Below are 15927 nucleotides of genomic sequence, written 5' to 3'. Positions count from 1 at the left end.
AAGCCGCCTGGGCAACACAGACGAATGTACTGAAAGTGTCATATTGAGGAATGCCATCACTTGACAGCTTGCCACAGCGGCATGATGCATTTGTCTCGTGCCTTCACTGAACAAGCTGAATGGCCGTCTCATACCATACACATCCACAACAGTACCTTTAATGCACTATATCCTATAAATAGAAATGCACTATACATCCACTACAGTTTAACACATCCACTGCAAAAGCCCAGTGGTCCTCAGAAATACTTGACCTTACACTAAGCAGTATGTTCCCAATTGCAGTTACCAACAGCAGCTGATTTGCCAGCTGTTATTGTTTACATGCTATTTACCTGCGTGCTACAGCAGTCAGACATGATATCCCCAGACCACAGTTAGAGAAACAGAATGCACGCTAGCATGTCCTCCGAAAGCATTTCCTGGTACATGAAACACAGACCAATGAAATTACCACCAGTTTACACGGCAGCTTTTGACCTATGGAAAAGAGCTAAACATGACAGAGATGTTGGCAAATCCTCTGAAAAGTCTCACATATCAAAATGGATACTAAGAGGGGTAAATTCCAATGAATCCCAGGAATGGACTTCAGATTCAGTAGGATTTTGTATGTGCCTCGTCCTAAAGTTTTGTTCCTTTTTTTACAGTTTATTTCATTGTTTCCTATTTAACACAAACCACCTCATAATACACCAAACTATAGACAATTACAACCAATAAAATAACATTTAAAAACAACAACATACTGTAACAAACAAACAAAAAATGAAAACCAAGTCCATTTTTCTTCTTCTAATAAGTGATACTTCATTGCCATGGTCCTCCTTGACGCGCCGTTAAAGAGGCATTTTGCAGTTGAAACAATGATAAAGCGCCTTCCCTGCCCTTGTTTCCGTAAAAAAGATGAGAGATAGACCTGGCAGGGTTGGGTATGTTACTTTCTAAGTGTAATCTGTAATATGTACTAGTTACCTGTCCAAACCTGTAATCAGTAACATCATTTTTGGATTACCCCGACGCAGTGACGTAATCTGATTGCTTTCAGTTAATTTTGGAATACTTTCCTTTTATGAATTTATATTTATAGAATTGGACAAAAGGCATTCATCAAACACATTTGGTGTGTCATCATAGTGGTCTCTGATATGTGGTCAGACTCACTCATGTGGAACCAACTTAAACGTGTGCTTTCTTTCAATGCCGAATTGAATGTCATTGAGAAAACAAAAGGATGTCGTAATATATTTTTTTCACAAACATTCTTTCTGAATTTAAAAGTAATCCAAGAACTAATCATGTAGTTTTTCATAAATATCTGTAATCTGATTACAATATTTTTGCTAGTAGGGTAACCAGTTGCTCTCTAACCCCGGGGACTGGAGAAATGTAACCACTCTGAAATCCATAAACACAGTTATGTATGCAAGGACGCAGCATCCATTATATCAAAATTATCATTTTAACCATGTTTTGAGGCTATACAGTGTTTGTTTACATTTAATTTGACAAACATTGGATTAAAAAAAGCTTATATTTTGGGTTCTGATGGGGTACAAATATTAAACGAAGCTCATGAGGCATGTATAAATTATATTCTTCAAGAATCAATGGGTACATATCATTAATTTACAAGTAAAAAAAAAGATGTACAGATGTAGGATACTAATTTGATCAACCTGTTGCATGAGCACAGTCCTGAAATGCAGGAAATGTAGAACTTGTAGTGTATTTGAGGTTTAAAAAGTCTACTGAAGTTTGTAATTTCCACTTCTAAATTTCAGACTTGATTTTCACAGACAGTTAAGAACAATTTCTTATTTACATGACGGCCTACCCCAACCAAACCCGGACGACACTGGGTGCCACCTTATGAGACTCCCAATCACGGCTGGATGTGATTCAGCCTGGATTCAAACCAGGGACTGTAGTGACACCTCTTGCACTGAGATACTGTGCCTTAGACCACTGTGCCACTCAGAAGATGCTGCAGGCTTATTTTCTTGCTGTAGCAAACTGGCTCAAATTAAGATCCAACATCTACAGCAACTACAGATTGCCCCTTTAAGGAAAAGAAGAATTGTCCCAAATATTTTTTGAGTCTGTATTATTTTTATAGGCTTTTGTCTAGAATAATTTTAGAAGATTATGTTTTATCAACATAATCATCCATTCTGTGAACACTGGCTCATTAGAGCTTTTACAATATTTGACAACCATCCTTAACATCGACACAATACCCAAACATAGTATCTTCTGTCTGGTTAATGTCTTGCTCGCCTGTCCCCTTGGTCAAGAATATATGATAGATCGTTGGTTGTATCTTAGAAAATGAAATACAATAATTTATTTTAAGATTTGAAGCAAATCATTTAGATGCAGAGCAAATTTCTATGCAACCAGACAATGAAGTATGATCTCATCTCATTTCAATTCCAAGAAGCGTAGCTCAGAATATTTAGCAATCAAAACAACTCTCAAACGCTACATACATTACCATAAATTGCTAATTTCATTTAGCACCAACATAGATTTTATTATTGTTATTGACAAGTTGATAAGTCAGTGTTCTTTCAAGGTGGCTTCCCTGCAGGGACCACTGGAGCCCTATCAAGTGAAAATCGGCTAATGTGTTTCCCCCATACAGTCTAGGTTGAGCATGTAAATAAATGATAAATGTCAGTGTAGCGTGGTGTTTGGCACCCTGGGTCAGAGCATGGTGTTTGGCACATACAGGGCTGGGAGGGAGGGTGGTGCCATGGAAAAGCAGACAGCCTGGCAGGCACACAGGACACACACCGCAAATGTCATCCCACTTTCCGACCAAACCATCCGAGACCATAGGGAGCAGCTGTGACATCTGTAGTTGCACGTTGACAGGTGTGACTGTGCCCACTGGCTGTTGGCCAGGAGTGGGTGACTGTCAAGGACAGAAAGCTTGGGCCCATAGGGAGAGTGCCACTGTGGAAAGTTAGACAGGCAGGCAGGCAGGCAGACACTGGGCATATTGAGGATTGGTGATGTGATAAAGAAAAATGGTGCACAGTAGGACCCTAACCAGTGCATTTGCGCTTTCGAGGATGTAGTATAATGTGCCTTCTGAGAAATGCGACACACTTACCCAGTTTATGTGGCAGAAATAAAGGACTATTTCAGTGTCCTCAGATGATGAAATCCCTAATCTAGTAGAGATAAATTGCAGATACATCTGTTACACTGCCAGATGTATGTATATTTCTGGATTTCCAAGCAGTTTGTTTACATTCAATAGTAAAGAATGAAAGTACTTTATCAGAAAGCACGCATTTCCCCAGAATGATCTAGTGGGTGAAAGAAAACGGTTCATGGACAACTTGAAATCAAGCGTTGTTAGCCTTGCATTTGGAAATGTTATTACAATAATATTGTGTTCTGATGAAAGACTAAACAGACTTCAGGAAAATGCTCACCAATTCCCTCAGAAAAATAGCTTTGCAAAAACAAACAAACAAGTAACATTGTTGGACAAAACCCTAGAGTGGTCTCTACTTCCCCCTTCTGTTCAATGTGTTCTTTACAGACTAAGGACCAGCTTTCCAAAGTGTTTGCACAACATTGTAGCTGTTATTTTACAGTTAGTTTACAGTTGAGGAAATGTATATTTCATGCAAGATAAAGGGAAAAGGTGCTTTAAGAAAATACAAGTTCTTTGAATGTAACCTTTTTTTATTTATAGAAGACAGTTGCTACCGGCTTCCAGTTCTGTGGTAATTGTTGTTTTCTTTTCTTTTCTTTTGTCATTTTTTAAAATTTTTATAAAATAGACAAATAACAATATTACAAATAATTAAAATTGTTACATCATTCACAGGGTTACAGTCAATGTACATTTGTACAGAAAATGAAACGTCCCAATGCAATCACAGTGGTTAGGACTGGAAGGGGGGTTGGCAGAACCTATGTGCCTTTAGGGACACCCAAAGGACAAAAGTGAAAGAGGGTGAAAAAGGTACTATAAAGGTATAGAGGTACGGTAATAGTGCAGGTTTAACATGGGACCAGCAGAGGGAATGAGCTTAGCACAGTGTACAGTGTTTGAGTTATTTTTAAACAACTAAAATGACAAAAAAAAAGCAAATGTGCTCATATAGAGGTCACGGCTATATTGAGTTACAGTAGAAGCGTCCATTCTGGTTTCTTTTGTTTGCAAATGGCACGCACTCAGAGATGGCAAGCTCTGAGTGTATTTGTTGACAGCAGCAAAAAAGTATGATTTTTTTTGTTGTCGTTACAAATCATATTTGTAAGATTGTCTTCCTTAATTTAGAAATTCAGGTCTTGTATAGTGAATTGTCCCCCCCCCCCTTGCTGCGACAGGCCTATAAAACAAAGTAAAATAATAGTGTCTGGGGCTATCCTGCATGATCAATTAACATAGCTTTCCACACATGGACATAATTCCACATAATGCACACTATACCCAGCTGAGAAGCTATTGATAGAGAATAATACGATGAGGACAATATATCTGGGAAGAACTGCAGAAAAACCCCTATTTATCGACATTGGAAATGACTTTCCCTCCCAGAGGCAGCAGAGTTTGTTGGTTGGGTAGTAACAGCATAACACTTTCATAACACCGTTGATAACTCCATTTGCCAGCGGTAAATGGTCAAGTGTTTCTCATTGAGGTGTATCCTAATTAGTACCATATTCATACCTATTAAATGCTACCGTATGTGAGATGACCTATGGAATGACTGATGGTGATTTATCCAGGAAGTGCGGAGACAATGGAAGCATGCAAACACTTTATCGCACTCAAGGAACAGAGGGTTGCATCATCCCAGTTTGACTAGTGTCTATTTATTTGAATTAAAAAAAAATGTGTTTCTAATCCCTGAACCTCATGTACAGCATGTTATGGATGGAGTATAAATGTGTAAACGTGTGATATGTGCACAATATGAAAAAGAGGTATACCCTATTTCTCAGTACAAAAAAAAACAAAAACGAAATGACCTTTCATCCATTTCTTGAAAAAGTCCCCACTTTTCTCTGTGACGAATCAGAAACGCGTGTCCAAAACTTCTGATAAATGAATGGCGACGGTATATACATATGTCAATATGAACGCTGTGTATGACCGACCCCAGATCACGTGACAATTCACAGCTCCATCAAAGGTGATCATAGGTAGCAATAGAAAAACAAATCACAAAATATCATTATAAAACCCATTTAAAAACAAAAGCAAACAACAACAGTGTCCCGTGAAGTCTTTTAAATGCCAGCAGACTCCCTTTGGAATCCTCTCCCACCTGGTTGGAGCTTCAGAGGCTGTCATTTTGTGCAAGTACAGTAATAGTACACCTGGCTGCATAACCTATTGCGGCCATTTTGTATGTACCATAAATGGAAGGACAAGTGCTTTTTCATGACAGAGACAAAATATATATTCACACGAGATCCTTTAAACATAGAGGAGGACAACGGGAAAGTGAAATCTAAACTTTGCACACAACACTTTTGTAATGGAAGAATTTATGGAAGTGCCCATCCTACTTCTTTATTAAGGTGCACATAGAAATATTTAAAAAACAAATACCAACTGAGTCACCGAAACAAAGACTGCACGGAGCGGAACTCCAAAACAGTGAAAATGGCCGACATGGTTCAGTGGCTATGGCAGCCTTTGAGTCCCAGAAGAGAAAGAGACAATGACATGCACAGTACAGTACTTTTATATTATGCTTCATTTGGGCTGTTGGAAGTAATGTGTGTTCAAAGTCTTTTTTCTTCTCGAGAGAACAGAAGTGAAGGTAGGTAGCAAACAGTAATATAATCACGACAATTTTCAAACGGCCAAATGAGAGCATTATGCACAAGGACGGTACGTTTGTTCTCACGGGACAGAATCTTCCCGAAGATGAGTCATTTCATTTTACATCCATTAAGTCTATGGAACTGCATGGGAGTCTGACACTTGTCCTATTCACTATCCAGTACATCATACGCTCCGTTCAGAGTACTGGTCCTACTGTTAAAGTCACTGATACCCTCAGAATCTCAATGTGAAAGATGTGAGTAAAGTTATATGAAGTCTTGTCCCAACCTGCTCTTAATAGCCCTGTTAAAGGGCCGTCTGTTGATGAGTTTTAGTCTGGGGACCAGTAGAAATCATATCCAACCAAAAGACTGTAAACAATGTCATACTACAAAAACCAGTAGGGGCTGCAGCCGTGCAATCAACAGAGGCAGACTGCAGTTGGAGACTGGACAGAGTCTGGACAGTCGTAGACTCAGCACAGCTAGAGACAGACTGAACATAGGAGGGGCAGTGGTTGTGGACACGCTGAGCACGGCTGCAGACTGACCATAAAGTACAGGCTGCCGACTGTTGACTGAACTCATGGGAGTGTGGTCTAGAGAAGGGGGGCTGATGGGGATGGGGGTCACGGTCTGACAGGGAGACCAGGTTGGAGGTCCGGTCCAGTCCAGTGCCCTCCCCGTCTGGACATCAGTCAGACCTCAACGGAGGTGATCTGATTCATCTGGGCCCGCATAGACTGGACACTGTTAAGGATCTTCTTCTGGTGGCCCACTAGGGTCACCCCTACTCGGAGGATGTCCCTGTGGAGAGAGAGAGAGCAGTCAGTGACACAACACTGTGTCTATGACACATCTAGCACAGTCCAGGACATATTTAGTACACTCCAGGACACATTTAGCACAGTCCACCAGGACACATTTAGCACAGTCCAGGACACATTTAGCACAGTCCAGGACACATTTAGCACAGTCCAGGACACATTTAGTAGAGTCCAGGACACATTTAGTAGATTCCAGGACACATTTAGTAGAGTCCAGGACACATTTAGTAGATTCCAGGACACATTTAGTAGAGTCCAGGACACATTTAGCAGAGTCCTGGACACATTTAGCACAGTCCAAGTGTGTCTATGACACATTTAGTAGAGTCCAGGACACATTTAGTAGAGTCCAGGACACATTTAGCACATTCCTGGACACATTTAGCACAGTCCAGAACAGTCGAGGACACATTTAGCAGTCTGGGGAGGTTCACTTACTCCATGGTCATTTGGGAGACCACGTCGAAGCTGGTGAATTCCTCGTTGGCAAAGTACTCCTTGTACTGGCCCATCTTGATGGCATCCAGCCACTCATCCACGGTGCTGAAGCTGGAGAAGTCAGGTGTGCTGCGGTCCAGCAGAGGTAGGTGAACACTAGGAACAGGAGAGGAACGCCAAATAACAACCCAGTGAGAACCCAAAGAAACCCAATGACAACCCAGTGAGAACCCAAACAAACAAACCAAATAACAACCCAGTGAGAACCCAAAGAAACCCAATGACAACCCAGTGAGAACCCAAACAAACAAACCAAATAACAACCCAGTGAGAACCCAAACAAACCCAATGACAACCCAGTGAGAACCCAAACAAACCCAATGACAACCCAAACAAACAAACCAAATAACAATCCAGTGAGAACCCAAACAAACCCAATGACAACCCAGTGAGAACCCAAACAAACCCAATGACAACCCAGTGAGAACCCAAACAAACCCCATGACAACCCAGTGAGAACCCAAACAAACCCAATGACAACCCAGTGAGAACCCAAACAAACCCAATGACAACCCAGTGAGAACCCAAACAAACAAACCAAATAACAACCCAGTGAGAACCCAAACAAACCCAATGACAACCCAGTGAGAACCCAAACAAACCCAATGACAACCCAGTGAGAACCCAAACAAACCCAATGACAACCCAGTGAGAACCTAAACAAACCCAATGACAACCCAGTGAGAACCCAAACAAACCCAATGACAACCCAGTGAGAATACAAACAAACCCAATGACAACCCAGTGAGAAGCCCCCCCAAAAAACAATGATTTTATTTTTTTATTTTTTATTTCACCTTTATTTAACCAGATAGGCAAGTTGAGAACAAGTTCTCATTTACAATTGCGACCTGGCCAAGATAAAGCAAAGCAGTTCGACAGATACAACGACACAGAGTTACACATGGAGTAAAACAAACATACAGTCAATAATACAGTATAAACAAGTCTATATACAATGTGAGCAAATGAGGTGAGAAGGGAGGTAAAGGCAAAAAAGGCCATGTTGGCAAAGTAAATACAATATAGCAAGTAAAACACTGGAATGGTAGTTTTGCAATGGAAGAATGTGCAAAGTAGAAATAAAAATAATGGGATGCAAAGGAGCAAAATAAATAAATAAATCAAATACAGTTGGGAAAGAGGTAGTTGTTTGGGCTAAATTATAGGTGGGCTATGTGCAGGTGCAGTAATCTGTGAGCTGCTCTGACAGTTTGTGCTTAAAGCTAGTGAGGGAGATAAGTGTTTCCAGTTTCAGAGATTTTTGTAGTTCGTTCCAGTCATTGGCAGCAGAGAACTGGAAGGAGAGGCGGCCAAAGAAAGAATTGGTTTTGGGGGTGACTAGAGAGATATACCTGCTGGAGCGTGTGCTACAGGTGGGAGATGCTATGGTGACCAGCAAGCTGAGATAAGGGGGGACTTTACCTAGCAGGGTCTTGTAGATGACATGGAGCCAGTGGGTTTGGCGACGAGTATGAAGCGAGGGCCAGCCAACGAGAGCGTACAGGTCGCAATGGTGGGTAGTATATGGGGCTTGGTGACAAAACGGATTGCACTGTGATAGACTGCATCCAATTTGTTGAGTAGGGTATTGGAGGCTATTTTGTAAATGACATCGCCAAAGTCGAGGATTGGTAGGATGGTCAGTTTTACAAGGGTATGTTTGGCAGCATGAGTGAAGGATGCTTTGTTGCGAAATAGGAAGCCAATTCTAGATTTAACTTTGGATTGGAGATGTTTGATATGGGTCTGGAAGGAGAGTTTACAGTCTAACCAGACACCTAAGTATTTGTAGTTGTCCACGTATTCTAAGTCAGAGCCGTCCAGAGTAGTGATGTTGGACAGGTGGGTAGGTGCAGGTCGCGATCGGTTGAAGAGCATGCATTTAGTTTTACTTGTATTTAAGAGCAAATGGAGGCCACGGAAGGAGAGTTGTATGGCATTGAAGCATGCCTGGAGGGTTGTTAACACAGTGTCCAAAGAAGGGCCGGAAGTATACAGAATAACCCAGTGAGAACCCCAAAGAGACCTCAAAAGACAAGGAGAAAATAAATAAACAGTGGATGGATAGGCCTCTGAGATGAATGGTCATCATTGAGGAAAGGAGATGAGGAAAGGATGGACGCCAATTAAGATGACTGACATGCCTTACCTTGATGACAGCGGCGTCGTGGCCTTCAGACTGTTGGGGTTGCGGATCATCTTGTCCAGGTTATTGACAATCTGGCTGAACTTGGGCCGATTGTTGCGGTCCTTCTGCCAGCAGTCCAGCATGAGCTGGTGCAGGGCACTAGGGCAGTCCATGGGCGGGGGCAACCGGTAGTCCTGTTCTATGGCATTGATCACCTACAGGGCATTGGCACAGATTGATATGAAAATTAATAATGATGATTTAGAAATCAAAGAGGCGTTGACCTAAGTTTTTGGTCTCCCCGTGTGGTTTATAGTGCCTGAATCAAATGTCTAGTAAGTATAGTGAGACTGTCTCTATCTGTATCTGTCTCAAATCGCTCCCTCTAAAAGTATTGGGACTGCGACATATTTGAAGTGATACAATAACTATGAGGTTGAAGTGCAGACTGTCAGCTTTAACATGAGGGTATGTTCATCTATATCAGGTGAACCGTTTAGAAATAACAGTACTTTTTGTACATAGGGGACTATTTTAGGGAACCAAAAGTATTGGGTAAAATGCATTTATATGTGTATTAACATCGTAAATAGTTCAATATTTGGTCTCATATTCATAGCACGCAATGAGTATATCAAGCGTGTGACGTTACAAATTGGTTGGATGCATTTGCTGTTTGTTTTCGTTGTGTTTCAGATTCATTTGTACCCAGTAGAAATGAATGGTAAATAATGTACTTTGTCATTTTGGAGACACATTTATTGTAAATAACAATAGATTACGGATAGCCCTCAATTTATCGTGAATAATGATGCGTGAGACAGTAACAGTTGTACAACTCTCATACCTCCAAGACATGCTAACAGTTGAAAAATATATGGCAAATAGAAATAGCAATTTTTTTACATTTTTAATGTACAATCTGTAGAATCAATGAGAATAGAAAGGTTCAGAATGTTGGTGAAACATCACAACACAGTTGAAAAAGATATGGCAACTAGAAATCCAATATGGATGGTGTTAAGAGAGATAGACAGGAGCAGTTGAGGGTAGAGGAAGGACAGGAGTAAAAGCAAACAAAATCGAACTATTGTAAAAATAGACTGTGTCCATAAAATGTATATAGTATGTATAACTCCCGGGTGGTGCAGGGGTCTAAGGCTAGAGGTGTCAGTGCTAGAGGCGTCACAACAGACCCTGGTTCGATCCCGGTACTGTACCACAAGCGGCAGTGATCGCGAGTCCCATAGGGCACAATTGGCTCGGTGTCTTCTGGGTTAAGGCGAGGGTTTGGCTGGGGTAGGCCATCATTGTAAATAAGAACTTGTTGTCTAGTTAAATAAATAAATACGATGGAAATACAAGCCTAAGATATTTTTTTTTGGGGGGGGGGGGTATGATATTTGTGCGTCTACAACTTCCTCAGTCATCATTATTCACAATTTATTCAGGACTATCCGTAATCATGGTAGCATCCCCATTAATATAGATGTGTTCATGAACATATTATATTCTTATTTACAATAAAAGTGACTCCAAAAAGACAGCATTAATTTCTATTGTGCTCAAAGTAATCTAAAACACAACCGAAACAGACAGAAAATGCATCCAACAAAGCTGTCGTCACAAACTTGATGTAGTCACTCGGTGCTATGAATACGGGACCAAATACATCACTTTTTACTACTTTAATACACATATCAGTGAATTTATCAAAATACTTTTGGTCCCCTAAAATGGCGAGACTATGTACAAAAAGTATTGTAGTTTCTAAACGGTTCACTGAATAATGGTTGAAAATACCCTCAAATTAAAGCTGCAGTCTGCAGTTTAACTTCATAGTCTTTGTATCATTTCAAATATAAAGTGCTTGAGTACAGAGCCAAAACAACAACAAAAATGTTTTACTGTCCCAATACTTCTGGAGGTCACTTTATGTCTTTGTTCTGCCGCTAGTCTACCATACACACATTGAAAATCAAATCAAATTTTATTTGTCACATGCGCCGAATAAAACAGGTGTAGTAGACCTTACAGTGAAATGCTTACTTACAAGCCCTTTCACCAACAATGCAGTTTTAAGAAAATCCCTAAAAATGTAAGAGATAAGAATAATAAATCATTAAAGAGCAGCAGTAAATAACTATAGAGGGGCTATAGGTAATTGAGGTAATAATGTACATGTAGATAGAGTTATTAAAGTGGCTATGCATAGATAATAACAGATAGCAGCAGCAGTGTGTGTGTGTGTGGGGAGGTGCAAATAGTCTGGGTCGCCATTTGATTAGCTGTTCAGGAGTCTTATGGCTTGGGGGTAGGAACTGTTTAGAAACCTCTTGGAGCATTTATGCAAGTACAAGATAGAGGGGGGCTTTGGCCTTCCTCACTTTAAACTGTATTATTGGGCTGCTAGTCTGAACATTGTGTCTTTCTGGAGGGAAAGTTTACCTGCGATGAGACAGAAGGATATGCCTGCATGGCTTTTGATTGACCAGGCCTCCTGTCAACGTTCCTCACTCCCTGCACTTGTTAATAGCCCATCATATGTGAAAAAATCCACTTAACCCAGTCATTTGTCATATGCTTAGGATCTGGAAACAGATGAGGTATTTTCTTAACATACCCACTGTATACATTGACAGCCCGATTTACCTGAATCATGCTTTCCACCCCGCATTGGATGATGTGGTGTTTTCACAGTGGAGGGAGAAGGGGCTCACAACAATTGGTAATCTATACATAGATGGTCAGTTAGCTTCATTTCAACAATTACAGGGAAAGTTCAACATGCCAACAACACATTTTTTCAGATACCTCCAAATCAGGAATTTCGTAAGGACACATATATCCCACAGTATGGCATGAAGCCAAATAGTCCTACATTAGATAGCTTGATCCTTGTCAAATCCCATTCAAAAGGGTCGGTCTCTAGACTGTGTGCTACAGGCCCACATAGAGGTATCCACAGACACCATTAAAAGGGCTTGGGAACAAGAACTTGGTTCAGAAATCTCAGATGAGGTCTGGGTAGAAGCTCTCGGGAATATAAACCACAGTTCAGTGAATGCCAGACACAACCTTGTACAGTTTAAGGTGATACACAGGTTACATTACTCAAAAGTAAAACTGCATAAAATATTCCCGGACACCTCACTACTGTGTGAGAGGTGCAAGCAGGACGAGGGGACGTTGACCCACTTACTCTGGACATGTCCTAAGTTACATGTTTACTGGGCTCTCATTTTTTATTACTTATCTAGAGCCATTGTTAGAGTTCTAGCCCCAGACCCATTGACCGCTCTGTTTGGTACAATTGATGGGAATAACCAGGAAGGGAAAGCTGTCTCTCTTTGTACTCTATTAGCCAAAAGGCTCATATTGCAATTTTGGAAATTGGAGACTGTACCTACCTTTGTAGTATTACTGGTTGTGGTTACGGGATTTAGGGAATGTAATACACATGGAAAAGATTCGATACAATACTTCCAATAGAAGTCCAATGTTTTACAAAATATGGCAGCTTCATAACTGGGTTGACGATCTGCTGCTACTCTGTGCTGTACTCCACTCAGTATTTATTTTTGGCTTAACTACACTGCTTGTAATGACTATATGCTGTCTTCTTATACATGTACCACCTAATAGGATTTAGTTTTATTTTGTGTATGTGTGAGTTAAGTTTTGTTTTGTCCTCTAAATTGGCCATCCCATTCAACAGTACAATGAATGTCATTGTTCGTATTGCTGTCTTTTTTATTTGATTTTATAATAAATAAACATATTATTAGAAACCTCTTGGACCTAGACTTGGCACTCCGGTACCGCTTGCCATGCAGTAGCAGAGAGAACAGTCTATGACTAGGGTGGCTGGAGTCTTTGACAATTTTTAGGGGCTTCCTCTGACACCGCCTGGTATAGAGGTCCTGGATGACAGGAAGCTCCTGAGGGCGAATAGGTTTTGTTGTGCCCTTGTCACGATTGTCTTGGTGTGCGTGGACCATGTTAGTTTGTTGGTGATGTGGATGCCAAGGAACTCTCAACTTGCTCCACTACAGCCCCGTCAATGAGAATGGGGGAATGCTTGGTCCTCCCTTTCCTGTAGTCCACAATCATCTCCATTGTCTTGATCACACTGAGGGAGAGGTTGTTGTCCTTGCACCACAAGGTCAGGTCTCTGACCTCCTCCCTATACACTTTCTCATCATTGTCGGTGATCAGGCCTACCACTGTTGTGTCATCAGCAAACGTAATAATGGTGTTGTAGTCGTGCCTGGCAGTGCAGTTATGAGTGAACCGGGAGTACAGGAGGGGACTGAGCACGCACCCCTAAGAGGCCCCCGTGTTGAGGATTAGCGTGGCAGATGTGTTGTTACCTACCCTTACCACCTGGGGCGGCCTGTCAGGAAGGCCAGGATCCAGTTGCAGAGGGAGGTGTTTAGTCCCAGGGTCCTTAGCTTAGTGATGAGCTTCGAGGGCACTATGGTGTTGAACGCTGAGCTGTTGTTAATGAATAGCATTCTCACGTACAGTAAGTGTTCCTTTTGTCCAGGTGGGAATGCAGATTGCGGTATGCAAATTGGAGTGGGTCTAGGGTTTCTAGGATAATGGTGTTGATGTGAGCCATGACCAGTTTTTCAAAGCATTTCATGGCTACAGATGTGAGCGCTACTGGTTGGTAGCAAACCCTGCAACATCCGAGTGTCAGAGCCGGTGTAGTACGATTCAAACTTAGTCCTGTATTGACACTTAGCTTGTTTGACGGAGGGCATAGCGGGATTTCATATTTCATAAGCTTCCGGGTTAGAGTCCCACTCCTTGAAAGTGGCAGCTCTACCATTTAGCTCAGTGCGAATATTGTCTGTAATCCCTTGCTTCTGGTTGGGGAAAGTCTGTACAGTCACTGTGGGGATGACGAACTCGATGCACTTATTGATGCAGCCAGTGACTGATGTGGTGTACTCCTCAATGCCATAGGAAGAATCCCGGAACATATTCCAGTCTGTGCTAGCAAAACAGTCCTGTAGTTTAGCATCTGCTTCATCTGACTACTTTTTTTATAGACCGAGTCACTGGTGCTGTTTACATTTTTGAAGGAATCAGGAGGATAGAGTTATGGTCAGATTTGCCAAATGGAGGGCGAGGGAGAGCTTTGTACTATGTGTGTGGAGTAAAGGTGGTCTAGCATTTGTTTCCCCTCAAACAATGTTATCCTGTCAAAGAGAGAGAGAGAGAGAGAGAGAGAGAGAGAGAGAGAGAGAGAGAAAGAAAACTCCTGGATACTCACATCTTGATTACTCATGTCCCAGTAGGGCCTCTCTCCATATGACATCACCTCCCACATGACGATGCCGTAGCTCCACCCATCACTGGAGGAGGTGAACTTCCTGTACTGGATGGCTTCCGGGGCAGTCCATCGGATAGGGATCTTCCCTCCCTGGAAAGACAGACAAGTGTTGCGTACCAATTCTCTACCCTTCTGTCAGGACTGTGCACTCGATCACTCTCCTCATGCATTTAGAAGTATTGGATTGGTGCAAGTAATTTAGCTCTAATTCCAGAGCGACTTAATATCAGTTTCCACCATATTTCTTAAACTTGTCCATTTCTTTTAAAACTATAAGAAGAAGTACAAAAAAGAGGACGGAAGTGCTGCTAGATAACACAGTACAGTAGGTACAGTAGGTATTTGTAAATAAAAGGTGCTCTTTAGTTAAAAGGGGTTAAATAAGAAATATTTTAAAACTGACACATTTCGGGGGAACTCCCTGATGAAGGCCATGCTGCCGAAACGCGTATTTAAAAAACTATTGTTTCATTGAACATGCCATACAAATAAAGGCTTTTGAATTCCCTTGGTGCTGAGTGCACACTTCAGGAGTAGGGTAAAAAAAATGGACTGCAGGCTGCAAATAAAACCTAGGTTGTGGGTGGGATCTTAATCGTCTCAAGAAGTGACAGTTGTTTCCTCATCTCAGTTGACTTCATCTGCACTGATCTGACAGCACTGGACAGGTGAAAGCAAATCCTTTGTTAAAGGGATACTTCAGGATTTTGGCAATGTTGACCTTCATCTACCTTTCCAGTCAGATGAACTCGTGAATACATTTACATTACATTTAAGTCATTTAGCAGACGCTCTTATCCAGAGCGACTTACAAATTGGTGCATTCACCTTATGACATCTTGATGTCTCTGCAGTTTGAAGGAAGTTGCTAACTAGCGTTAGCGCAACGCTAGTTATTAGCATTGGCTCATGAAACTACCTCTAACTTCCTTCATACTGGATGCAGATACATAAAAATGGTATCCACAAGTTAATTTGACTCTGGAGAAGTCGATAAAGGCCTTCATTGCCAGAATCTCAAAGTATCCCTTAAAGGAACTGTGATATTGCTTTCCTGTGTCCTAAACTTGGAAATCAGTGGCGATGAAAGGACGGAGACGAGAAGAAGAACCCACTTTAGACTTCGCATGCATCCTGTATGTATAATCTTAAACCTGATACAGCTCCATACTAGCATACCACTTACAATGCACGCCCAATACATTGCCTCATAATAAGTGGTATTCTAGTCTGTATATTGGAACCATAGAAATATAATCTATTCCTATGATTGGTACAGAGCCATACTCACCAGGACACTGGTGTTTGTGGGGACTAACATG

General features: G+C 41.4%; 1 protein-coding gene across 5 annotated transcripts in view; it reads right to left on the bottom strand.

Moving 5' to 3' along the window:
* Positions 1–3693: 3693 nt before the first annotated feature.
* LOC118361278 (ephrin type-B receptor 2-like) overlaps positions 3694–15927 on the bottom strand; it is a 61779-nt gene continuing 49545 nt past the window's right edge. For all 5 annotated transcript variants that reach the window (XM_035741096.2, XM_035741100.2, XM_035741098.2 and 2 more), the window contains 4 exons: positions 14546–14695; positions 9283–9476; positions 7071–7226; positions 3694–6612 (listed from right to left, as the gene is read on the bottom strand). In XM_035741096.2, the coding sequence (XP_035596989.1) occupies positions 6504–6612; positions 7071–7226; positions 9283–9476; positions 14546–14695 (609 nt within the window). In that variant the 3' untranslated portion in view covers positions 3694–6503. The remainder of the gene's footprint in view (positions 6613–7070; positions 7227–9282; positions 9477–14545; positions 14696–15927) is intronic.

This window comes from Oncorhynchus keta, chromosome 28, assembly GCF_023373465.1.
Source record: "Oncorhynchus keta strain PuntledgeMale-10-30-2019 chromosome 28, Oket_V2, whole genome shotgun sequence".
NCBI lineage: Eukaryota > Metazoa > Chordata > Actinopteri > Salmoniformes > Salmonidae > Oncorhynchus > Oncorhynchus keta.
The sequence above is the reverse complement of the archived record's forward strand: the minus strand, read 5'-3'. Positions and strand labels throughout refer to the sequence as shown.